Below are 24768 nucleotides of genomic sequence, written 5' to 3'. Positions count from 1 at the left end.
TGGCTGCGCTAGGGCCTGGACCCTGGGAGACCTGAGAGATGGCCCATGTCCCTTAACTCTGTGCACCTGTTTCTTTATCCACTTCCCTTGCCTGTCTCATGAGATGCTTACGAGAATCACAGGATAACACGTTTTGAAACTGTGGAGCGCTACAGAGTACAGATGAGACTCCAGAAGGAACTTGAGAATCATTCCCCACAGCCAGTCCATCAGCTGGTTCTGTTGATTCCATCACCCACATCTCTCCGAATTTGTCGTCTGTCCATCGCTCTGCCATCCTAGTGCCGGGCACCTCCTGACTGCTCTCCCGGCGTCCTTGCCCCTCTGCCCATTCTCTATCCACCAGGAAGAGTGACCTTTATAAATGTGTGTAACTAAAATCCTCCACTGCCTTTCTCATCTGTATCTATGTCTTGCCATGATAACTGTACCCTTTGTTATACGACCCTCCCACCTCTGCCGCCTGCCCCGCCCCTGCTCTCCAGCTCCACTCCATCCCTCAGTCCCCCTGGATCTTCCCCGTGGGGCCTCTGCCCAGACCGCTCAGCCCTCACCAGCTCTCTCCTCCTGCACAGCTCGGCTTCAGGGTCCCCTCCTCAACCACCCTCCATGAAGCCTCTGCTCCTTGTTATTTCTCCCTCAGCCTTTGGTCCATGTCAGAACACTTATCACACCTGGCTGGTGTGGGTGTTTTTTTTAATTGTGGTAAAATATACATACTGTAAAATTTCCCATCTGAACCATTTCTAGGTGTGCAGTTCAGCAGTGTTAAGTATATTCACTTTGTTGTGCGGCCAATCTCCAGAACTCTTTTCATCTTGCAAAACTAAAACTCTGTACTCATTAAATAACAGTTCCCCATTCATCTTCCCCTCGTCCCTGGCCACCACCATTCTACTTTTTGTTTCTGTGAATTTAACTACTCTAGAAACCTCATATGATGGAATCATACAGTGTCTTTTTGTGACTGGCTTATTTCACTTAGCATAATCTCCTCTAGGTTCACATATGTTGTAGTATGTGACAGAATTTCCTTTCTTTGTTTTTATTTGAGGAAGATTAGCCCTGAGCTGACATCCGCCTCCAATCCTCCTCTTTTTGCTGAGGAAGACTGGCCCAGAGCTAACATCTGTGCCCATCTTCCTCTACTTTCTATGTGGGATGCCTGCCACAGCATGGCTTGCCAAGCGGGGTGTAGGTCCACGCCTGGGACCCAAACTGGAAAACCCCAGGTCACTAAAGCAGAGCATGCAAACTGAACCGCTACACCACTGGGTCGGCCCCTGGATTTCCTTTCTTTTTAAGGCTGAATAATATTCTGTTGTATATGTATACCACATTTTGTTTTTCCATTCATCTGTTGACAGACACTTGGGCTGTTTCCACCTTTGGCTGTTGTGAATAATGCTGCAGTGACCATGGGTATACAAATATTTCTTTGAGATCCCCTTCCAATTCTTTAGAAGTGGAATTGCTAGATCATCTGGTAGTTCTATTTTAATTTTTTGAGAAACCACTGTACTGTTTTCCATAGTGACTGAACCATTTTACATTCCCATCAGCAATGCACAAAGGTTCCAGTTTATCCACATCCTTGCCAACACTTATTTTCTTCTTCCTTTTTTTTTTTTAACCGTAGCCATCCTAATGGCTTTGAGTTGGTATTTCATTGTGGTTTTAATTTGCATTTCCCTACTGATAGTGATGCTGAGCATCTTTTCATGTATCTATTCACCATTTGTATGTCTTCTTTGGAGAAATGTCTATTCAAGTCCTTTGTCCATTTTTTAATCTGGTTGTTGGTGTTTTGTTGTCACATTGTGGTTCTTTGGCCTCTGGTTTTTACGTCTACTAGAATTTGGTGTGTACCCTAAGCTCCAGGAGGGCGGGGCCATGCGCACCTTGTTCCCTGCTATCATGGAGCCTGCACATGGTTATTGGTTGATGAACAGACATGCATGTAGCTCTCAACAGCAAAGGAATAAAAGAATGTATTAATTCATGCATTCATGCTTGTTTCGAGAAGGATTTAAGGCTCTGGTCACATCTCTTAGGAAGTACAGCATTTGGGGTAAGAATGGCAGGTGACCCTGAATAGGCTGTAAATGGACAAACCAGTCTTGACAGGTGTGATTTCACTGCTTTTGGACTGTGCCTGTTTGGTTGACTGTAAATCCCATTTCGTCTAATAATGCTGGTCCTGATGATGAAACTCTGCATGTGTTCAGTTATTTTATAGTTTCAAAATACGCAGCCATCTAATTAGTCTCCTTTGATCCTCCCTCATGAAGAAGGCAGGGAAAGCGTAAGCCGGCTTCACAGATGGAAGAGCAGAAAGGAGAGGTGGAGTCACCTGCGTCCCTTCTCTCCCACCTCCAGTGTCTCCTCTGGTCCTTGTGCCTGACTCCCCCTCCCAGACCTCCACCCCCTTGGTGGGTGAGCCCCTGCTCTTCCCAGTTCTCTGTCACTGACAGCCCCTCCCTCCCTTCTTCTCTCTTCTCCCGCTTCATTCAGGCCCTCGGGGTTCCTTACTAGGATCATGGTGGCAGCCCCCTACCTGCTGTGGACCTCTAGGCACGATGCTGTTCACTGCTGCCAGAGTAAACTTTCCCAAACTCCAATTTCCTCATTTTCCTGTGGAATTTGAATTCTTTGATGTTTCCACATTGCCTTCAGGGTAAAGTCCACACCATTCATGTGGCACCCAGGCCCTTCACAGCTCCCTCAGCACCTGCCGTGACTGACCCCCCGCCCTCCCGCCATGCCAGCCCTTCAGCCTCTTTCCCTGCAATCTTTGCAGATGCTGCTGCCTCTGCCTACAATACACCCCCCACAACCTGACTCCCCCAACTTATTCCCGAGTTTTGATGTCATCCTGTCCACCCTGACCTGCTGCCCCACCACCTCCACCCCAGCCGGAGTCGGGCCCCCGCCTGCCCCAGCTCGCTGTGTCTCTGTGTTTACCTCTTGGTACCACCTGCGCGTCTGTAGGTAATTGTACATTTCCTTGTCAGTCTCCTCGCTGGCTGTGCGCTCTGAACCTGGGCGGTGTCTTTTTATCTTTCTATTTCAACAGTTGGCCCAGTGCCTCTCACAGAGTAGGTCTTTGCGGGAAGGAGGAGGGAGAGGAAAAGGGAAAGTTTGTCTGATTTCAAAGTTCATGTGCTTGCTGTCCCTGCCCCCCCCACCCCCCCGCCCCCCCCTCCCCCCCACCCCTGCCATTGCATCCTCCCACGCCAGGGGGAGGGAGGTTATAGGTTGACTCCCAGAGTGACCCAGTCAGCTCTTCGTTCCCTGGCCACCCTGAAACTCACTGACCCCGGCCTACCTTCTGGTAAATGCATCCCAGCAAAGAGCGGTGACTCATGTGTGACTCAGCGAGGATGCAGCACAGCTGGAAAAGCGGCCCGTGTGTCCACTTGGGGGAGGGGTAGGAGGGATTAGGGAGCAGCCAAGAGCCAGGCCCTGTTCACGAGGTCTTGCAACCCCGCACCTGCTAACTGGAACGAAGGTATAAATCCTCCCGTGTCCACAGAGCAAGAGGCTGCAGGAACGGAGCCTTAGGAGACAGAGAGCTGGGATTCTAGCCAATCTATTACTGTTAGATAGTATTTTAATAAACTTCCACTTCTGCCGGGGTTACCATGGTTATAGGCACTGTGTTGAGCATCTTGCATATGAATTATCTCATTTAATCCTCACAATAGCCCAACATCAACAACAAAAATAATAGCAAATTCATGGATAGTGGTTACTACATGCCAGATACCGTTCTGAGCACTTTGCATTTATTGAGCCATCTAATTCCCCCAATAACCATATGATACAGGAACTATTATCCTTATTTTGCAGATGAGGAAACTGAGGCATAAAAAGGTCACCCATAGAGGTGCCCCAAAGTCCCATGGGAAGTAAATGGCAGCTGTGATGCACATGCAGGCTTCTGCATCTCCACTCTTAACCTCCATGCTGTGCATCCTCCGTGAAGTATGACTACAGTCCCATTTTACAGGAGAGGAAATTGAGGCTCAGAGAGGTTGGTCACTTATCCATAGTCACACAGCCAGGGAGTAAGGGAGAGTGGTTGTCTCCAACCCCTGGCTCCTCAACACTGTGCCCTCCTGCCCGGCTCAGGAGATGTAGTCGTCACGATACATGGTGGGCTTGGTTCTCCTTAGCCCGCCCCCACTGGTGCTGCCCAAGGGCTGAGTCCACAGGTTGGGTAGGATTCTGGGGAAGAAACTCTCCTAAGTCTAGGGTTACAGCAAAGGGAAGCGTTCGATGGCACGTTCTGCTGCAGGTCTCTTCTCAGTTTTGGGTCCCAGAGCACTTCCTCCCCGAGGGATGCTGACGGCGCTCTTATTACCTCCACAGACAGCGAGACCGTGCACTACCACTACGGGCCGAAGGACCTGGTCACAATCTTGTTCTACATCTTCATCACCATCATCTTGCACGCTGTGGTTCAAGAGTACATTTTAGACGTAAGTGACGCGTCTGGATTCTGAGACAGAGATGGGGGAGATGCCTTGGAGGAAACTGCAGCTCCGAACCCATTCGTCTCCTAAATTTGCATGCCCTGGTTGGTCCTGTTGCCCGATGTGCCTCCCCACACTTTGGTCTCTGTCCTTCTCACAGCCTTCTTAGGCAGGGCGTGGGGTAGCAGTGTTTATTATTACATGGGGAGACAGCTGCCTGGACTATGACAAGACAGTGTCCTTGTGGGTCTGTCAGACATAGATGATGGGGGGGTTCTTCACATCTAAGCTAAAGACGTTCATTTTGCTCTGTCTCAAAATGCTTGCTTTAAACTAAGTACTGTATGCACACAGAAAGCTTACACTAAATAACTTACATCATGGCCGGCTTCAAACTTCAGCCCTTTCGTGGGGAGAAAACAGGAGTTTATGCCTGTTCTCAATATACTTTTATATTAATACACAGGATTCTCTTTATTCTTTAGAAAATCAGCAAACGGCTTCATCTCTCCAAGGTCAAACACAGCAAGTTCAACGAGTCCGGACAGCTGGTCGTCTTTCATCTCAGCTCGGTGATATGGTGCTTCTATGTGGTGGTGACGGTGAGTGGTCCTCTGGCCTGCTGGAGGGTGGGGCCTGGGCCCCAGGCCGTGTGTCTCTTCTTGGATTTGCTAAGGAAATGTCTGTGAAGGGCGTAGCGGGGAAGAAAAAGAGTAAGGGGCAGTATGTTAACTTGGGGCAGTGTCTTAGAACGGGAGCTATTTTCGCATCCTCATGGTATTTGCCATGAGAGAGAGGCCGAGCTGTATAGATGCCATGGTGTAGCTGCAGGGTCACCCTGTCCAAAAATAAACACTTGTTATGGTTATTATGTGATGCTACAATCATGATACCATATATCTGCATAGCACTGCATCATTTTACAGGACCTTCCTACAAATGCTATCCCATGAGAGAAATTTTATGTTCATTCCGGTACCCGTGTTAGGGATTGAAGAAATGCAGGCTCCAATTTCACAGTGTGCTCATGGTCACCTGGTTCTGAAGTGACAAGGACAGGACTTGGACTTAAGGGTCTGGTTCCAAGTTCAGCACTTTCTGTTTTACCACTTTGGCCTCCTGCAGGCAAAGCCAGCACCCCCTTGTCTGCACATCTAATCCTGTGGGAGCCAATGCCATTCCCACAGAGGCCTAGAGGACCAGACAACTTGTCTACTCCCCTTTCGACACAATAGGGCTCTTACTTGGAGCAACCTTGGATACAGCAGAATTCCTTTGTATGAAGGGATGTGGACAGTCCTTTGGGGTTTGCTGTAGCCAGACCTGGCCTGTGATGCTAGGAAGTTCTTAACTAGTGCGCATGCGCTCGCACACACCCTTGGAGTCCCACCTGTCTGTAACCTGGTCTCTTTCTCAGGAGCTGGAATTGTCCTGTGGCTGGAGAAGTCCAGGCCCAGGGCTTAGAAAGTTCCGCAACCCTGTGTCACCTTTTAGAAGTGTCCTTCCCTGCCTCGCCGGTCGCCTCGCCCCCTTCCTCTTCCTTCAGCGGCAGTGAGGAGCTTTCCCATCCTAAGGAACTGTCTCCAGAGCTGAGAGCTGACTTCCTATTCTCAAAACAGGAGTCAACATGTCCTTTTGATTATTTCGGTTATTATTTAATCACAGAACAGTTTTCCTAAACAGAACACTAGGAATTTTAAATGAAGGACCCAAGACTTCTGTCCTCTCAGCTGGGCTGCCGTGTTACTCTGGCCCGGGAGGTGGACTTACCGTGAGGGCTGTGGGAGCGCCCCCTGCCGTGAGGCAGCGCACAGCCTGGTCCTCGGAAGTCTAGGTGCTTCTGGATCCCAGACCCCTCCCAGGGTCTTGGCATTTGTTCCTGGGGCCTCTGGAGACCCTGCACTGCTTTGAGGCAGACCGGCCTTAGGGTGCTACAGACATTTAACTGGTCTTTCAGGAGAAGCGTTGCCTCATCTCTGAATCACTTTTACCCTTTCTTCCTCACGCCCGGACATTCCACCCAGCTGTGACACATTAGAGCGGATTGGAGGCCAACGGCCAAGTTACTCAGCACCCCTTCCAGAGTGGGAATGCTCAGCTGCTCTGTCTCTGCTTCGCTCGGGCTTTCAAGGGCTTGAACATGGTGATGCTAATTAGCCTGGGAGCGTGTAGCACTCCTCTCGGGGAAGCCCAGCACAGGCTTCTATTATGGTGAAAGCCAGTTCCTCACTCAACTTCAACAGGAAATGGAGCCCAGGGGACCCTGGGAAGCCCCAGTGGCCCCAGCTCCTGATAGCACGTAGCTCCTGGCCCTCAACGACTCCATCTGAGCTATTCGGCAGGGGATGATGGTGAACTGATAAGAAGAGAGGGTAGTTTTGTAAAAGGAGTAAAAACAGCTAGTTTTTTAAAAAATCGTATTTTTTACATCATGATGCGAATTTTCCTTGATTCCTCCTTCTTTCACCCTCCATAGTCAGTCCATCAGCAGGTCCCGCCAACCCTACCTCCAGACACATTGAGGTTCTGTCAGCTGCCTTCTGTCTGCACCGCCGCCTCCAGTCCAGTGGCTCTCTCCAGGGAAGAGATGGTTCCCCAGGGGACGTTTGGCAGTATGTTACTGGCGTCTAGTGGGTAGAGGCCAGGGATGCTGCTGAATATCCTACAGTACACATGACAGCCCCACAGCAAAAATCTGTCCGCTCCCAGATGTCCATAGTGCCAAGGCTGGCTGAGCCACCATCATCTCTTGCCTGGATCACTGAATATCTTCCTTCTGGAAGAGGCTCTTTCCGTCCTTGTACCCTCCCACCCTAATCCATTTTCTGGTCAGCCAGACAGATGTTTTTAGAACGTAAATCAAGTCATGCATTCCCCTGCTTAAAAGCCCCCGTCCCACTTGCAGTGACATTGTTCTTCCTCACGCCTGTGCTCTGGGCCCTGCAGCCTTGCCTGTCTCGTCTCACTGGCCCTAGCCCCGCCATCTTGCCTCTGCTTCTCTAACTGTCCTGGCATTCCTCCCTCCTGGGCTTTGCACGGTGGTTCCTCGCATCAAATCCTCCATCCCCTGACATCACTTGGCTGGCTCCATCTTGCCATCCAAGTCGCTACCTAAATGTCACCTCCTCAGAGAACCCCCTCAGTTTGTATTTTCTGCCCCATGACCATCACCCGGGCGTTTTGCTTGTTCATGTGTGTATTCTTTGCTGTCTGTCACTCCCACTAGCCCCGGGGCTGATTGCGAGCAGGTGCCCTGCTCACCGCTGTATCCTTGGCATGGCCGAACTGCTCACTGAATACTGGTGGTGAGAACGAATGAGTAAACTGCGACACGTCTTCTTGCTCCAACCTTCAACAGTTTTTAAAGTAACGAAGTGATTGTTTTTGTAAACATCATAGGTGATCATTTTTTAAAAAGTAAGCAGTATATAAAAATTCAAGAAAGAAAGCAAAAATTTACCTCAGGTCACTCCCTCTAGAAATAACCAGTTTTATTTTGCTGTTTGATCCAGACCTTTCTGCATTTATACAGGCAGAGTGACAGGAGAGTGGCTGGACCAGCCAATAACTTTATAAGAATGTCAACCTCCTGCTTTTAACTTACCTTTGAACTATCATTCCTTGTTCAGGGAAATAGAGAAAAGTCACTCTACTGGGGAAAGCAGGGCCGGTGGGCGTTTGGTCTCCCTGCCTGACTTCGTGTTTTGAAACTGAAAGTCCAGGCCTCAGTGGGAACCCAGTAGGGGAACAGCGTTCACGCTGGTGCCGGTCAGGGCTGATTGCCACCAGTGGACCAGTCACGTAGAGCAGGACTTGCGTGCATGGTGCTTCCTGAAGGACCATAATAGAAGGTATGTCTGAATCTAGGAGCAACGCAGTGTCGTGCCTGGATTCTGCTGGTTCTGTGGTTTTGGGGTCGTGCACCTGGAAGGAAGGCTTCGTGGGGAGAGGGAGAGGTGGGTCCAGCTTGCTCAGGCCTCACTCAGGTCCATTTGTAGAACCAGAAGAGAACAAAGGACTTCCCAAGGCCCCCAGACCCTCTCCTGGTGCCTGTCGGGGGCGGGGTTGGGTGGGTTCCAGGCGCTGCCTCTGCCCCGCTTGGCCTCCTGCGGCCTCAGGGAGCTGGTGGGCCTGGGCTCGGAGGCACCCCCGCCCAGGCCCCCCTCGGGCAGCCGCCTGGCCCAAGCCCTGGAAGAGGCAGCGCCCAGGGCGGTGAGTCACGCTCCCCCCGGCCCCGCCCCTCCCTCCCCGCCCCTACACGGTCCCCGTGGACTGGACATCGCAGCAGGCAGCATTTTTCTGGGGAGTTTTCTTGGCTCGTTGGCTTCAAGGTCCTAACCTCGTTGTCTCCTAAGTGAAGGGGCCCAGCTGAGACAGGATCATCTGGCTGTTAGGTGTGCTGCTTCTCTCGGCCAGGCTTTTTTCTTTTTTTTTGGCAGAAATTCCTCCCCCACCTCAGTCCCAGAAGTACCGTTTTCCTCCTTAAATACCTCGCTGCTTCCTCTAGGGAGGAACGTTCTCTGATTTCCTTGACGTGAGGCAGAGAGGGTGGCAGACAGCGTGTCGTCGTGTGCCCAGGTCCGACGTTCTGATGCAGGAGAGAGGGATGGCAGCGATGTGGGGGCGGGAAGGCGCTGCTCCCACCCCCGTGTGCCCCAGGACCTTCCACCTCTGTGCGTGACCGAGGGAGGAAGGGCCGAGAGAGTGAGGAGACCGTAGAAATGAGGCCATGAGGGTTTCGGTGAGACCCCGTCCTTCAAATCTAAGTCACCGTGACTACACTGGTGCGTGAGCCTGATCGGACCTGTTAGGTCATTGGGCTGATGAGGCCATGAGGTGTGGGCTCGGGGCTGTGGACTGTCCCTGAAATGTCCAGGGGCATTTAGTGACTCAGAGGTGGGCGGATCAGCCCTCCCTCGGAAATACAATGGAGGATCCAATGGAGTCACCTGGTGCTCCTCACTCAGACACGCTGGCCTCCCTCTCCTCCTGCGCTGCTGACCCCCGCCCTTCGTCCCGCCGTGAGCAGTGAGGGTTCTCAGCCTCCTCACCAGAGCACCAGCTCAGTTCGTTACCTGACTGACTGAAGCAACCTGGCTGAGCTTACTGGACCAGGAGGTGGGTGGTCCGGCTCAGATTTCAGCTGCACTGCTGAAAAACCATCTCGTTTCAGGAGATCCTTCCAGTCTGTTCCTTCATTTCTCTATTTCTAAAATGAGGCCATACTAATCTAACCTTCTCTAAGTGACAAATAGGAGCCTTTTCTTTTTCCTCTGAAGAGAGAGATTGTCCAAAGCATTCAGCATTCATTCATTCACCCAACAAATTTTTATTGGACTCCCGTGGTGTCAGCCAACTCTTGCTCATGGTGGGTTGTTTCCCCATGTGTTTTGTAATCTTGGATCATAAACTCATCTTTAGCAAGGTTTTATGTGTGAGAATCCTGGGCATCCTTGGATGAGAGTATGTCCCAATGGTATCACTGGCCCACAATCTTACTCATACTAATTTCTTAGCTTGATGGTTCCTGGACCCCACGGGTGGTATATATTTGAACTGTAAACCCAAACCAGTATGAAAGTGAACCCGGGGTTACAGATTTTCCTGGGATAATATTTTTGTTTTCATCCTGAGCCCAGGGTGAACAGACATCTTCTTTATCTTCCTGTGTTGGTTGTCACACTCTTTCTAGTCAACTCTTTCTCTGAGGTGGTAGCCCTTTGAGGGTCCTGATTTTTTACAAGGGTCTCCGGTTCTGCCTCCCAGGGCAACATCTTCTATTCCCACGTGGGTGTGAACATGCTGGCCCCACAGTCCCACCCTACTGCTCTGGCTTTTAGCTCCTCATCCCTTTTGGGTCCCAGGGGTTTTCCCTTTCTTATTGTGAACTCAGCTTTGCCTTTAAAAGAGTATTTGTTAGATTTCATCCAGCATTTCTAGGTGTTTTACGATGGGAGGGTTTTTGGGTTACCTGCCTACTTTGTCAGAGCCCTGGGCTAGATGCTGGAGATACAGAGAAGGGAAGAAAAGACCCCAGCATGAAGGAACTTGCAGAGTGATGGAGACAACTGGCCATAGTGATGCAGTGTGGTAAGGGTCACACTGAGGCCTCAGAGCGAGGCCTGTGGGGTCCTGCCATTCTCTTTATGCACGGTGATGTGAAAAGCCAAACTAAGCTTTTCATTTTCCCAGAGGATGGTGGTTCTGGAGGCCATTTGCTTATTCACTCTGCAAGCATTTCCTGCGTGCCTACATGCCAGGCATAAGAGTGGACACTGTCATATCAACATGAACTGTCACGCATATTTCTAACAATAACTCTGGGAGGGTAAGTATTTTTATCCTCGTTTTACAGGCGAGCCAGCTGAAGCTTAGGGAGACAGACTTGCTGGGGGGTGTAGCTAGTAAGTGTCCGGCCCACGTTGAGATGCAGGGCTTCTGACCCCAGAGCAGAGCTCTCCTGCCATGTTATGGCTCTTTCACAGTCAAGAAACCGGCCAAGTGCCTGCGGCTCCAACACAGACTGGTCCTTCGGTTTCATGTTTCCTTGTCCTTCCTCTTTCTGGCCGCTGGGGGCTGGGTGCACCCCTGACCCCTGGGGCTGCCCTTTCCCCAGTGGCTGCTCTTTCCCCAGCAGGTCTCCCGTTCACATGTCTGAGTGCTGTCTCTTCTCGCCCACTGCAGGAAGGATATTTAACAAACCCACGGAGCCTCTGGGAAGACTACCCGCACGTGTACCTCCCGTGAGTATGCTCATGGCTCGGGCCCCGGGAGGAGTGAGCTGGTCCCTGGCCTCCTCATTCCAGAGTGTGGCCAGAACATTCCAGGGCCAGCTGGCCTGAGGCCTGGATTGTACCCCGAGCCTATCAGGGCACAGTATTGTGGGAGGCAGACTTGTCTGGGAGCTGCTTCCCCCCGGTATCTTGACTGCAGAATCCCAAAGTGGAATGTCGTCTACACTGGCCCCTATCACAGAGGATGTCGTAGTCATCTGCTGTAAGAGAACACCATCGGCTGGGGGGCTTATAGACCACAGAAAGTGATTTCTCACAGTTCCGGAGGCTGGAAAGTCCAAGATCAAGGTGCCAACAGCTTCAGTGTCTGGCAAAGGCCCGCTTCCTGGTTCACAGATGGCCATCCTCTTGCTGTGTCCTCAGATGGCAGAAGCAGAGAGGGTGCTCTCTGGGGCCTCCTCTGCAGGGGCACTAATCCCATTTACCAGGGCTCCACCCTCATGACTGCATCACCTCCCACAGGCCCCACCTTCTAATACCATCACATGGGGCTCAGGATTTCAACATGTGAATTTTGAGGGGACACAGACATTCAGTCCGTAGCAGGTACCTACACCGCATGAGACAGAACATCCCATAAATTCTCTGGGCTCTGTACCTTCCTGGTGACCCGTCACATTTGTAGCACTTCTTCCCTGCGGCCTTCCATGGCTGGTGAGCCTTCGGAGGCAGCATCCCCTTCCTCCCTGGCTCCGGGCCCCTGAGCTCCGCTCCCTCAGGAGGCCACGCGGCCTTCCCGAGCCCCTTCAGAGCAACAGCAGAGGACTCACAGCTGAGGCGGAGCCCGCCCTCGCTACTGAGAGCCGTCCTTCCCCCTCTGCACTCTTTCCATCATTTTTGTTTCTTTCCATGGACTTTCTGTCCCCTAAGTGCTCTTGTCTGTGGAGCAGGGTCCCCAGCTCCGGTGCAGTGCTGGGACCTCCCTCCCTCCCTGGCGCCTGGACCAGCTCCTCACACCGGCCCAGCCCTCGCCTCTCCCTCCTGGGCTTGGCAGGCACCTGCATGGACATCTGTCTCCGTCCCTCCTGTGTGACTCACTCCCTTGTCTCCAGCTTCCAGGTGAAGTTTTTCTACCTGTGCCAGCTGGCCTACTGGCTGCATGCGCTTCCTGAGCTCTACTTCCAGAAGGTACGGAAGGTGAGTACTCACTTCCTCCTCTTGGAGGCCACTCATCTCCCCTCCTGCTGTTCCCAGCACTGCCCTGTCCCTTCCTCTAGAAGCCCAGAGCGTTGGGTGCGGTGGGGATGTGCTGGCAGTCGGGTAGAATGCTGAGTCAGCCCTGGGGAAGTCTGTGGGCAGGCCTCCGGCGTGGGGCCACCAGCGTCCGCCTCTTTGCTGCCTCCCACAGTAGACATGTGGCTCGGGGCATCTCACTCTCCTCTTCTGGATCGTGGACGGAGAGGTTTCTGCCTTTCCCACAGTCTTTTTTATTTTTAAATAGCTTCCTTCTGAATTATTTCCAAAAGCCCTGTTCCCCAGTCCCTGTCTCTTCCTTCTCAGCCCCACCCCACCCTCTGCCCACAAACCCAGAGCTGCTGCCTCGTCCACCCTCAGACTGCTCAGCGGCCTGGTGCCCAGGCCTCTGGGGTTAAAGCGACCAGCCCTGTGGCCATGGGGGGAGGTGGCCTGGCCCACCCCGGCCCACCACGCTTCTCTCCCTTCCCGTGTCCTGAGCCAGGGATGAGCTCGGTCACTGTCGCCTCTCTCGTCTGCAGGAGGAAATTCCCCGCCAGCTCCAGTACATCTGCCTGTACCTGGTCCACATCGCTGGAGCGTACCTCTTAAAGTGAGCGAGACCCCAGAGCCGGCCCCATCTCCTTGCTCTTCTATGGCCGTGCATCTCTCCACACGTTCATTCAATTAGGAGGCATTTATTAGACACCCTCTGTGTGCAGAACACCATGCTCAGACCTGGGAATGCAAAGGTGGATAATGGACGATTCCTTTCTCTTTAGTGGTTCATTCTCAGCCTCGTAGGAGAGACCGTTTACAGGCATAGACCAGGATGGTTTTAGTGTGGTGAGCACTGCATTATGTTATGTGTCACCTGCCATGGGAACCCAGAAGGGTGACAGATGACCTCAACTCAAGACAGAGCCAGGGAAGGCTTCTGAGGGATGTTGGTGCTTGAACTGTGGCTTTGCAGGTTGAAGGCAGCCTGGAGCTGGGCTCTTGCCTCAGGTCCGGTGGCTGATGCGGCCAGAGCTCGGCGCCCTGGGCTCCCTTCCGTTCTGACGTGTGATGAAATGTGTAGTAGTCGCTGCGTGGTTGTTCAGAAGTGGGAAGAGTTGCTGTTGTGTTTGGCCTTGAGTGTCTCCTTTATGAACAGAATCATATTGATGAATAGGATCGGTCATTGCTCATTAGGCATTTTCTTGAGCTCGATCCTTGCAGTATGGGAGAATACCCTGTACTTTCTCTGGTCCGGCGTTTTGAGACCTTGCAGTGTGTAACTCTGCTAAGGTGCCTGGAGGTCCTGGAGCCCGTTACCTCCTAGGTCCTCAGAGCAGGCATCCCGTGAGAAGGACTGACCCCAGGTAACGGAGTCAGGAGGAAGGCAGCTGTCAAACTGCTCTCCTGTCTCGGGGGGCCTGGTGCAGTGTCGCTTCCCAGAGGGGTCTGGGAGGGGCAAAGGCTGTGTGTGGAGTATTGGGTGCTCACGTGTCTCCTGCAGACTGGGTGTAAGAAAGCCAGGCTGCGCTGTCCCAGAGCAGTGTGTGGCTGGGACTGGGGTGAGAATGCACAGGCGGGACCACAAAGGAGGAGAGCTTCCTGCTGCTCTCGGGTCCCCGCTGTATCATCACTTCTTCCTCCCAAAGATGAGAGGTACTCGGGGATCCGTTTTCCCCACATCTGACGTGTCCCGGGGAAGGATGGGCAGGTGTCTGGCCCTGTTTGGACCTAGTCTGTGAATCCTTGTTTTGGCGGAACAGACCTGAGAGGCAGGGAGGAGCAGATGCTCCAAAGTCACCCTTTCCATTCCATTCCCAGCGAGGCTGGCACTACTTTCAAGGTGAGGCCTCCTCTCTCTGCTCCTTTAGGGAGCATGGCCTCCTTTCCCCTCCATCTTATTCTAGTTTTCAGAGAGGAGTGGGGAAAGGAGAGCCCCTTGGCTGCAGGATTTCCCAAGGAAGACAGACCTTGACATGCCAAATGATACGGGGGCTCCTGTTGGTGAGGAGCTTGGCTTTGGGAGGCCTCCACTCACTCAGCACATGCCTGAGCCCCTCCTGTGGGCCAGACGCTGCTCCCAGAGCTGCACTTATACCTGGGTGAAGGGAGACAAGGCCCTGCTCTCCTGTGGCATCTGTTCTAGTGGGAGGCAGACCATAAATAAGGAAATAAATAAATAGTTTCCTAAGGTGGTATGTGTAGTGAAGAGAATAAAGCAGGATAATGTAATGGAGCAACTTGTCCACCGGCACCTTTGGTGTGCTGAGGGAAGGCCTCTTTGAGGAGGTGACTCAGATTGAGGAGTGAATGACAAGAGCCAGGTACATGAAGATCTGGGGAGATTGCTGGGCAGGCAGAGGGAACAGCAGGTGCAAAGGCCCTGAGGTGCGAGTGGGCATAAAGCCCAGTGTGGCTGGAGTACAGAAAATGATTGAGACAAGGTCGTGGGCAGGATCGTGTTGGACTCTAGGCCATGTGAAGACATTGGGTAGTTTTCACATCATCTCTTGACTATTCTCAGGATCCAGTGACCATCCTGATCGTTTCCACTTTGGTCTCCTTGGGTGGAATCGGCCAGATCCTGATTTATCACTGCCACATGATCTCAGGGACTTCCTGAAGCCCTGCGTGTTTGGCGGGATCTGTGACTTCGCTTTGCAGTCTTTTCCCATTTGTTTGAACTACAGCTGACCGTCGGCAGGAAGCTGCTAAGGAACTTAGGCCCAGTGTCACACCTGGAAGTAAGCGAGGGCCGTGTCTGAGCGGGCACTGATGCTCCAAGAGGTCAGCTCACTAGCACGGATTTTTGCAATATGTGGAGTTTGCTTCCTCTTAGCTGTGAAGACTTGGATAAGGACACATCAGACGGTGGGAGTCGCTCGTATTTCTCCATGAAAGCTCAGCAGCTTGTTATGTGCTTGGTTGCGGGCTAGGTGACAAAGACAAGGTGACAAGTGCTGTGGAGAGTCTAGGACAGGCTCCCTGTGGGAGCAGGCAGGGGCGCCTCCCCAGACAGCCCAGGTGGAAGCCAGTGGGGTCACTGTCAGGAACAATGAAAAGTGTGACAGCAGAACTGAACCCTCCGAGATGAGGCAGGGCCGGCCGTGCAGGTGGGAGTGAAGGCAGCCCAGGGCGCGGCTGCCGCCTCTGCTCCCCGGGGCGTTTCGGGGGACTGAGGCCGTGCGTTTGTCCGCAGCCTGAGCCGCCTGGGCCTGATCCTGCTGCTGTTGCAGTACTCCACCGAGTTCCTCTTCCACACGGCTCGACTCTTCTACTTCGCAGACGAGAACAACGAGAAGCTGTACGTGGTGCTGGGGGGAGGCCGGCCCCCCTGAGGCCTGGCTGATGGGGAAGGTCCTGCCCTGGGGGCACACTGCCCCCTTACCTGCAGGTGGCACCCCGAGGTCACTGTTTTCCTGGAGCATCTTATTCTAGATACCTCATCCCTCAAGCACCCTACTCGGCCACCCTTGAGCCCCCTTCCCACTTGGGGTCGCTTCTGGAGAAGTGGGTAAGGTTCCCTCACGGGCCCTAAAGGCTGACGTCCCTTTTCCACCCCCGCGAGCAGGTTTAACGCCTGGGCTGCTGTATTTGGGGTCACCCGCCTCTTCATCCTCACCCTCGCTGTGCTGGCCATCGGCTTTGGGCTGGCTCGCATGGAGAACCAGGCCTTTGACCCCGAGAGAGGGAACTTCAACACTTTACTTTGCAGGTGAGTTGGGCAGAAGCCCGAGGCGAGAAAGCAGGGCTCCCTGAGCGCATCCTGGAGCTCCCTGAACTTGACACAGCTTCCACGGAAGGTCTGAGGGTCCGAGGGCAGCAGACCCGAGTCTCCTGCTGGTTGATATTTAGCTGGAATTGTCTGGACGTCAGGTCTGAGGACAGAAGAGAGACCGGCCTTCTGCTGCCATCAGAACCACCTTCGCTTCCCGGCCCCGGCCTGCTCAGCCTGCAGTCGGGGCCCCAGTCGAATGGCAGTCCCCTCCCCTTGTCCAGCGCTTCACGGTGCACAGCAGCTTTCACATCCAGCCCCTCAACTGATTGTCACAAGCACACTTGGACTCTACAGCCGTGTCCTCGGCAGTTTGGCGAATGGCCTCCCGTAGCAGCAAGGAAGCCCTTGTGTTTCCATGGGACCCCTTGGCCTGGGAGGGTGTGTGCTTTGTCTGGGGTTGCTCAGCGTGTAAGTGGCATGCTGGATGAGAAGCCCCTCTTCTAGAATTATTTCTGCTATATAATAATGCATTTTAATTCTTCCAATATACATGGAGCTGACATGCCTTGTGTTCTGTACTTTGGGTACAAAGGCCGTGGATCCCATCAGGCCTGTGGGCAGGGTGGCTGTGGAGCTGGACGCGCGTCTGTCCTCCTTCCTGTCTCCCTAGTCTCCGTCCATCCGTCATCACCCCAGAGCACGCTAGAGCAGAGACTGGCCCTGAGATTCCCGCTGTTCCGGTGGTGGTGGAGGGATGGGGTGTGCTGGTGCTGGGGGTGATGGCCATGGGAGCTCAGGTTCCTGACTCCATCTCCCCACTGCCTGGGGTCCTGGGCCTGAGTGCATCCTGAGCCCACCGCTGTGCCCTCCGCAGGCTGTGTGTGCTGCTGCTGGTGTGTGCGGCCCAGGCCTGGCTCATGTGGCGCTTCATCCACTCCCAGCTGCGGCACTGGCGGGAGTACTGGAACGAGCAGAGCGCCAAGCGCAGAGTCCCAGCTGTGCCCAGACTACCAGCCAGGCTCATCAAGAGGGAATCTGGTGAGTGCCAGGCAGGGCCGCGGGCGGGTAGCAGGTGAGTCTGTCTGGGCTGAGTGGGAAGAACCAGGCCCTGAGTCTGCAGGCTCCACCAGGCCAGTGCTGCCCCTCCTTGTCCTGAGCTGCCCCCGGGCCTGGGCTCCTTGGCTCCTGCCAGGGCCTGACTGGCCCGTGGCTGGGCGTGGGCCAGGGACACACTGTGGGTGGGGCTGGCCCTGCCTAGGCGGGGAGCCCTCTTCGCCACGGTGGGCAGGGCGGCAGCTGGGCTAGGAACTCTGGCAAGAAGCGTGTCCTCAGGGTGGCTTCTGGACTGCAGCCAAGCTCTGCCGCCCGTTCCCTGTCCCCACCTGCCCTCTTGCTCTACATCTCGGCCTGCCTCTGCCTCCCAGGTTGCTGGCTCCTCGTCTGTCTTCAGGAGTGACTCAGGGTGGCACAGTGCTCAGTGGGTGGCAGGGGTGGGACACCCACTTCTCCTTTGACCCCTGCCACGCACTCTAGTAACCACCGCCCACCCTGGGTCCCGGGGCACTGCCAGCCCTGCACTTTCCATCCAGCCTGGGGGCCTGTCTGCACCAGGGTCTGTTTTCTGACTCATCTGCCCTTCTCCAGGTGTGGCCTGCCTGGCGAGGGTGCACGTGTGTTCGCACCAGACACGTGCGTAGTTGGGTGTGATGAGGTGTCAGGCCTGGCTGGGGGTATGGGCAGGAGGATTCAGCCTCTGACTGAGCAAGCACGCGGATGCGTTTGGCAACAGTGAAAAGATGGCACAACTTTTTGTCAGGCGTCTGAGGAGGGCCTTGTCCCTACAGCCTCTCTGCCTCCTTCTTCTGTTCCCACCATCCCAGGAGTTGTGCTGAAGTGGACTGGCGCCCAGCAGGGGCCTGGGAGAAACTGAGTGATTTTACAAGGGTCTGGCCCCGGCCTGCTCCTGGGTTACTGTGTGTCATCCCAGCCCCTCCCTCTAAAGGACAGTCAGAGACCCACCACCTCAAACATAGCCGCTGGCAGCCAGACATGGGGAAAACAGGAGCCCCGGGGGGGCTGTCTGCTGGTTTCCTCTCTCTGTCCCCCCAGGGCTCATCCTGTGTGCAGCCGCAGGGCAGCCCGGCCCCCACGGGCCCCTCTCCTGTGTCAGTCCCAGCAGAAACACCACATCTGTCTGTCTCCCTTCATTTCCTAGGTTACCATGAAAATGGAGTGGTGAAAGCAGAGAATGGAACCTCCCCACGGACTAAGAAACTCAAGTCTCCCTAAGGCCAAAGGCTGCCAACAGGAATCCTCTCGCAGGGCCCAGCAGGGAGGCGGGGAGCCTGCCTCCACCCCTGCGGCCTCTGTCCCTGCCTCCCCCTTCCTGCCCCGGACGCTCCTTCTCAAACAGCAGGCACCTGTCTTCAAACAGGGCTTCTCCTCTGTCATACTTCTTGGCTGTCTCTTCTTCCATAAACCATTCTCAATAAAACCAAAAATCTTCCTCTTTCTCTCCCTCAAGCCACCTCATGTCCTCACCTCTGTCCTGTGTTGGGTTTTCTAGAAGCCCAATTTCTCATGGTTATCTTTCTGCTTGCCTCCTCTTTCTCTTCCTTCATGGCTGCTGCCTTCTCTTTGTACTTCTTCAGTTCACCATATTGTGCAATTTTTCTGTGTCTGATTTTTACAATGAGAGGGAGCTGAGATCGCAGTCCTGGCCATCCAGCACCCAGCGTCAGTCCCCAGGACCTGTCAAGGTCTGGAAGCCTCGTGCCAAGGAGCCTCGGCCTGGGGCAGGTCGCAGGCCCCCCGGTGGCCCCCATGTGGATGGGCAAGAGGAGGAGACTACCCTTTCAGATGACCGTCTCCTAGGTGCTGACTAACTGACGAGATGTGTGATTCCAGTTCGGCACGCGCCGTCGTGAGGCCCCGCAGCGCCACTGCTGGTTGTAAATGCCAAGGCCTTTGGCTTCGGGACAGGATGTCTTGGTCCAGAAGGATGGTATGAGCTGCGTTGGGTCCTGTGACTGGAGACAGCTTACTGGTGGCCACTCCCAGCCTGGAAACCACCCTGCTCCCGCTCAGTCTGGGAGGTGCTACAGGAGGACAGGTCTCCCGCTCTGGAGCAGGGGCAAGCGCACCATGCAGCAGGCTCTTCCGGAAAGGTGCTGGCAGCAGAAGTGGTGGCCGAGTCCTCCTAGGCCTCTTGTCCGCAGCCTCAGTTGCTTTTCAGCCATTCACCAGCATTCAAAAAACCAAATGAAACCGCCATTAACAGACCAGCCTGGGATTTGCTGGTCCTGAACCCCAGACCCGGCCGGCCTTGTTCCCCGACGCCATCTCTAGCTGCAGGAACACTAACCGCCACGTCGGCCCCTTGGTGCCCCAGGGAGCGTCACCTGGGCCACTCACCCTCTGGCCTCGCTCATTGAGTGTTCTTCAGAATTGTTGTTGTCACCTGATGTTTGCTGGGCACACTGACAGCTTCCAGACCGCAGGACCCAGGGCTGAGTCAGAGTCACTCTGCTGGCTCGGGAGCAGACACAGCAGTACCGACAGGCGGCTTCTGCCCCGGCCCTCACTCATGCTCTCCCCTCCCTCCACCAAAGCTGAGGTCTCCAGGTCCTTATGATGCCTGGTGAGGGCTTCCAGAAGGGGCGTTAGGCTTTCAGAGTCCCGATTAAGAAGTGAACTCTGCTGAGGCGAGGGGCGGCGGTTCTTGATGGCACAGGACTGTCAGTGTCATTCGACGTGCTGGTTCTCTTTCTGATGTCACAGGAGAAAGCAAACCTTGGATTATTACCCAAAGGGGGAGATGGGTCTTTCCATCAGACATCACTTCTCCAGTGGCTGAGGGATTTGTTACCTGACACTGCTGTCGACCCTTACCTCGTCCAGGTTCAGGTGGCAGAAATGGGAAGAACTATCCTTGGCTTCTGATCACCCTTAGGAAAACACGCACTTCTCCCGTCCTTCCCTCTCGTCCCTGACGCTTCTCTGGGCAGCCAGGCAGAATGTTGGTAAAAGGGTGCACTGGTCTCACCCCAACAGACGCGGTCCAGACCCCTTAGCCATTTCCATCTAACAGCACTGATGCGGCTGGTGTTGTCACGCCCCCGCCTTGTCTGGTGACTGCTAATGGAGGGGGTGTTCAGCCAGTGGCCGCCTCAGCCGCCCCGTCAGCCTGGCTGCCTGTCCAGTTCTATCCGGGCTGCATCCTTGGCAGGCGCTTCTGCTCCCCCCAGGTGCGCCCTGGGGAAGCCGCTGAGCTGTGCCTGCAGCAGATACTCGAGTCCATGGTGTGTGCGGGGTGCTGCAGGTGGCGGGTGCTGAGTGACAGTCCAGGTCGTGCCATCAAGCAGCCTCCCTTCCCATGGACAGGGTGTTGGCCCCACATTCCCAAGGTCTCCCGCGGGCTCTGGGTGCAGCAGTGTAGTGCGCCTTGGTGGTGGTGGCACCATCAACCCAGGGGCCGGGCGACTCCAGCTCTGTTCCTCCAGGACAGCATTCATTCAGCAGTGAGAGTCAACAAAAGCTTTTCTGCTGTGAAAACCCTGAGACTCTGAGTAAGGCTAGCATCTCACCAGCCGGTCTTCAGGAGTGACTTAGGGAAGAGGTGGCTGAGGGGGTAGTTGCAGGGTCTTTGTCACCCCACCGGCGTTCCTGGCACATTTATTCCGAGCAGAGCCATGGCTTTGGCAGTTTGGCTCTAACCATGTTGCCAGGGGCCAGAACGACTTGGTTCCACTTCATCCTGTGAGCCTGGTGGGCTGGTCTGGCCCAGTCTGCCCCAATTTGGCCCCTCTGGCTGTTTTCTTCAGTCTCAAACACTCTCCTGCTGCCAAAGTGCCGAGCCACCTGTGACGGCCCTGCCAGACGCCCCCAGCTCGAGAGGCCGCTCAGCGCTGTTCGCCAAGAGCTGGCGAACAGATGCTAATCTACCTCAGCAACCGCTGCCCCGCTCAGCATCGCTGACCGGCACCGGCCTGGGGGAAGCGGGCAGGTGGCAGTGGCAGGAGAGCGAGGATCCCGTGCTCTGATTCCCCTCCTTGGAGGTTATTTTTACCATCCAGGCTCTGATAGCTGTACTATTAATAAGTTACATGCGTTCGTTTTGAAAGTAGAGGAAGGTTCTGGGGGAACTGAGGAGAGATGCTGCTCCCATTCCAGTCGCTCCTCACCCTGTGTGTGTCTGGGCCACCGGCCCTAAATTGTTGCTGAGAACCTTTTCCATTTCTGCCCCAAGGCAGAAGTCGCCAGCATTTCAGAAACCAAAATAGACGTCTGTGCCCTGGCCCTCTCTGCGGGTGCCTCTCGAGACGGGCATCCCTCGGGCCCTAGAAGCGCCCAAAGGCTGGGCTGGATGTTCCAGGGGTGTGCACTTCTGGTTTCTCTCTTGGGACCTTCTTCGTCAGCACCCTTTGATGTTATTGTAAGTGGTGAATAAGAGGTAGGGGCAGACAGTGCACCCCCTCCCAAAATTCCGGAGCAGAACATTCTGTTTCCTGGATGCCTTTTGAATTTGAGGCGGCTTGCTGACCCCATGTGGCCGGGGGAGGCTTGGTGTGGGTTTCCTTTGTGGCTTCAGCCTTCCCCGGTGGTGTTTCCTAGGCCTGGGGGGAGATGAAGGAGGGTGGTCTGGACAGAACTGCCCTCCCGAGGCCTGAGTGTCGCAGGGAGCGGCCTTCGTTCTCCACCTTCCAGGCCTCTGCCCTGTCCTCCTCTAACAGCGAGTGTGCTGAGTGAGTCAGGTTGCTGAGTGGTCCAGCTGCCTTCCCGTGCTCAGCCCTGGTCCTCAGGAGGGACTCTGGGCACAACTGGGGAATTGGGTCATTGTCAGATCACTTGAAAACCTAAAGAAACTCCCTCTCCTGCCCAGGGCTGGCCCAGTGAGGAAGGCTTTACTGACCTCTCCCACTCTTTACCCCGTTCTCGGTTCTCGCATGCATGTCATCTCCTCCCAAAAGGCTGAGAAAGCCTGCTCCTCCGCTGCCCCACCCCCCCTTTTTATGGAGGTCTCAGAAGAGCCCCGCGACATTGGGACTTCCGGGCTCTGCGCCTCAGATCCTTATTCTCTTGCTGTAAGAAGTGCCTTACTTGCCGGGTGGTTTTCGGTCTTCCCTTGTGCTGTGTGGCCTGCCCCCAGTTGCCAGGGCTTAGGGCTGTCCGTCATGTGCAGCCAGGGCCACTGGACCTGCTATAGTTACATGTAAAAGGGACACGGATTGGGACAGTTTTGCCTCATCCATCTCTCCCACATTGTGATGGGTCTGTGCCACGTCCTCTGTTCTTTCTGGTTTCTCCCCCGTGTCAGTTTTCTGTGAGGCCCAACCGCAGGCTCCTGTGCCTGCTACCTATTAAGGGAAGCTCAGGGGTCCCCTGCGCCTCTGGCCTCACACGGTGAGCCCTGCTCTTCCAGTTCCCCCACATTAAAAGGAAAGGCACCCTTGTGATAACCTCTTCCCATCTCTCTGGCTTCCCATTCAACCCAAAGTCTATATGATAAAGGTGTTTACTTTTACTTCCCAGTCACAAGTGTTGACTCCTGGATGCCCGTGTGACGGTGGGTTTGGTTCGGCTGTTACAGAACTTCCTGGAGCTCCTCATTCAGTGTCACCTTGTGTTGGCAGCAGTGCCCCTGTTCCCTGCTGGCCTGCCTTTCCTTGCTCTTCCGGGTTGTGCAATAACTCTCCCAGCCAGTGGTCCTTTCCACAGGCTTTGCTATCCCTTACAACACCCTGCAACTGAGGAGGGAAGGGACCATGGGAGGGGTGGTGGTCATCCCCTACAGAAGACACATCAGCCACTTTCCTTCTGTTACTGTCATTCTCGTGACCCTGGCTGGCTTTCTGTGGCACTCTAGTAGAACATTGTAGCATCATCTTAGAAGTCCATATATTTTTTTAAAAATCTGTTGAAAAGGAAAAAAAACCATCCTCATGACGGGGCATTAGTAAGTCAGCATCTGGGAATAAGATGACACCCGAGACATCACCATCACTCTGCCTAAGAGCATTCCAGAGTTTCTAGTTCATGTGGAGAGGAAGGGGATTTTCCTGAGAGCCAGCCCCGCGTGGACAGCCCTGTTCACCTGATAGGACCGGGCTGTGACTAAGTGCTGCCATGTCCTTGGGTACAGATTCGAGTGTTTATGTGATGAGACGATAAACCTCACTTTTCAGTTCCTCGTGTTTAATAAACATCTGAAGGATGAGCTGAGGCTGCTGGTGTCCTGAGCAACTCAATGCAAACGTGGACAGACCGTCTTTGTTTTTCCACTTTAGCCTGTTCATGTCATGGACCAAATTTCAACAAGGAACTCAAGGAAAACTTGTACATGCATATTTATGCTTTCATGTCAAAGGGTTTTGGGGGGGACTTTTTACTTTCAGTGAACTTTTTCCAAAATCCTTTTTCCACTGTTTCTGTCTGGTTTTAAAACAAATTACGGTTTTGTATGGATTTTTTAATGCACATTTTGAAACAAATGATCAGCAAATATTTTTGAAATAACTGAATAAAAGGTATAGAATTATCAGTCTAATTGTCTCTGGTATAATTCCTTATATTCCTTTTTAAATCTGGATGCTTCGTTTGCTTTTACTTGAAAAGTGAGTTTGCATCAATTTTAGTCTCGTTTCTAATGTTTTTCACCATATTAGTTATTTCTTGGAAATCTCCTGTGATATATTTGTTCATTGTGGTCATGTGAATTAGGGCATTGGCACTAAGGATGGAGAAAGGGTTGGTTATACTGAGTGCTAGGGAGTAATAAGCATCATTTTCTTTGGTCTCCGACAGTGAAGTATGAGGGCGGGAAGTTCCCTTGACGAGGGTCTGTGGGTAGGAAGCTGCACGAGGACACACACCATGCTCGGTGCCTACGCTGTAATGAGTCATCTGGCTAGAAGATGGGATGAAGTTTGTAAAAGCCACCACATGTTAGTGTTGGTGCTAAACAGAAGACAACCTAGTATTAGTAATAATAGTGGGCAGTGGGGATGTCTGGTGTCAATGCCTGCTATTGCCCACAGCCGCCAACCTGGGCTCTGAGGATTAACCAGGAAACGCTGACTGAGCTGCAGGGGAGGGGTACTATCGAGGGCGAGCTTTGGGGCAGAGCTGGGCTGCAGCTGCCCCGAGCGCGGGGTCACCTCCAGCAGCTCATCTTTCTGGGCCTGCTTGCTCCTCTGTGTCCTCCGTTTTGTGGTTGGTTGGTTCGCCTGCTTGCTTGTTTCTGCAGGGAGCGGTGGTGGGAGATTTAGGGATAGTGAATGCCAAGTTCATGGTACATATAAAGCACTCAGTAACTTTTTCTTAATGAACATACTCATATTCACGTGCTAGCAGGCTATTCGGGAGTCACTCACCCAAGTAACCCTTGATTCTCTGGAAACAACATTTGGAGACGTCTTCTCTACCTCTTGGTCCCAAATGCCCTCAAAGCCTGTAGCTGTGGCTTTGATACACCCTAATTAGATGGTATTTTCAAGGCCTGCTGGTGGTACAGACACAGTAGAGGCCCAGGGCCTGAGGAGTGGCTAACTCACAGCCAGTCTTCACCCACGGGCAGATTTTACTGGCCCTGACCCCATAAGCTACCCTA

At 53.8% G+C, this 24768-nt stretch overlaps 1 protein-coding gene across 1 annotated transcript in view; it reads left to right on the top strand.

Moving 5' to 3' along the window:
• TRAM2 (translocation associated membrane protein 2) overlaps positions 1-23706 on the top strand; it is a 76287-nt gene extending 52581 nt beyond the window's left edge. Inside the window, exons 3-11 of the mRNA XM_001499006.6 lie at positions 4375-4484; positions 4964-5080; positions 11163-11221; positions 12325-12409; positions 12988-13058; positions 15642-15746; positions 16014-16157; positions 17035-17198; positions 18376-23706. Coding sequence (XP_001499056.2) covers positions 4375-4484; positions 4964-5080; positions 11163-11221; positions 12325-12409; positions 12988-13058; positions 15642-15746; positions 16014-16157; positions 17035-17198; positions 18376-18449 — 929 coding nt within the window. The 3' untranslated portion in view covers positions 18450-23706. The remainder of the gene's footprint in view (positions 1-4374; positions 4485-4963; positions 5081-11162; positions 11222-12324; positions 12410-12987; positions 13059-15641; positions 15747-16013; positions 16158-17034; positions 17199-18375) is intronic.
• Positions 23707-24768: the final 1062 nt, after the last annotated feature.

This window comes from Equus caballus, chromosome 20 (genome assembly GCF_041296265.1).
Source record: "Equus caballus isolate H_3958 breed thoroughbred chromosome 20, TB-T2T, whole genome shotgun sequence".
NCBI lineage: Eukaryota > Metazoa > Chordata > Mammalia > Perissodactyla > Equidae > Equus > Equus caballus.
Note: the sequence above shows the minus strand (reverse complement) of the source record. Positions and strands in the feature narration are given on the sequence as shown.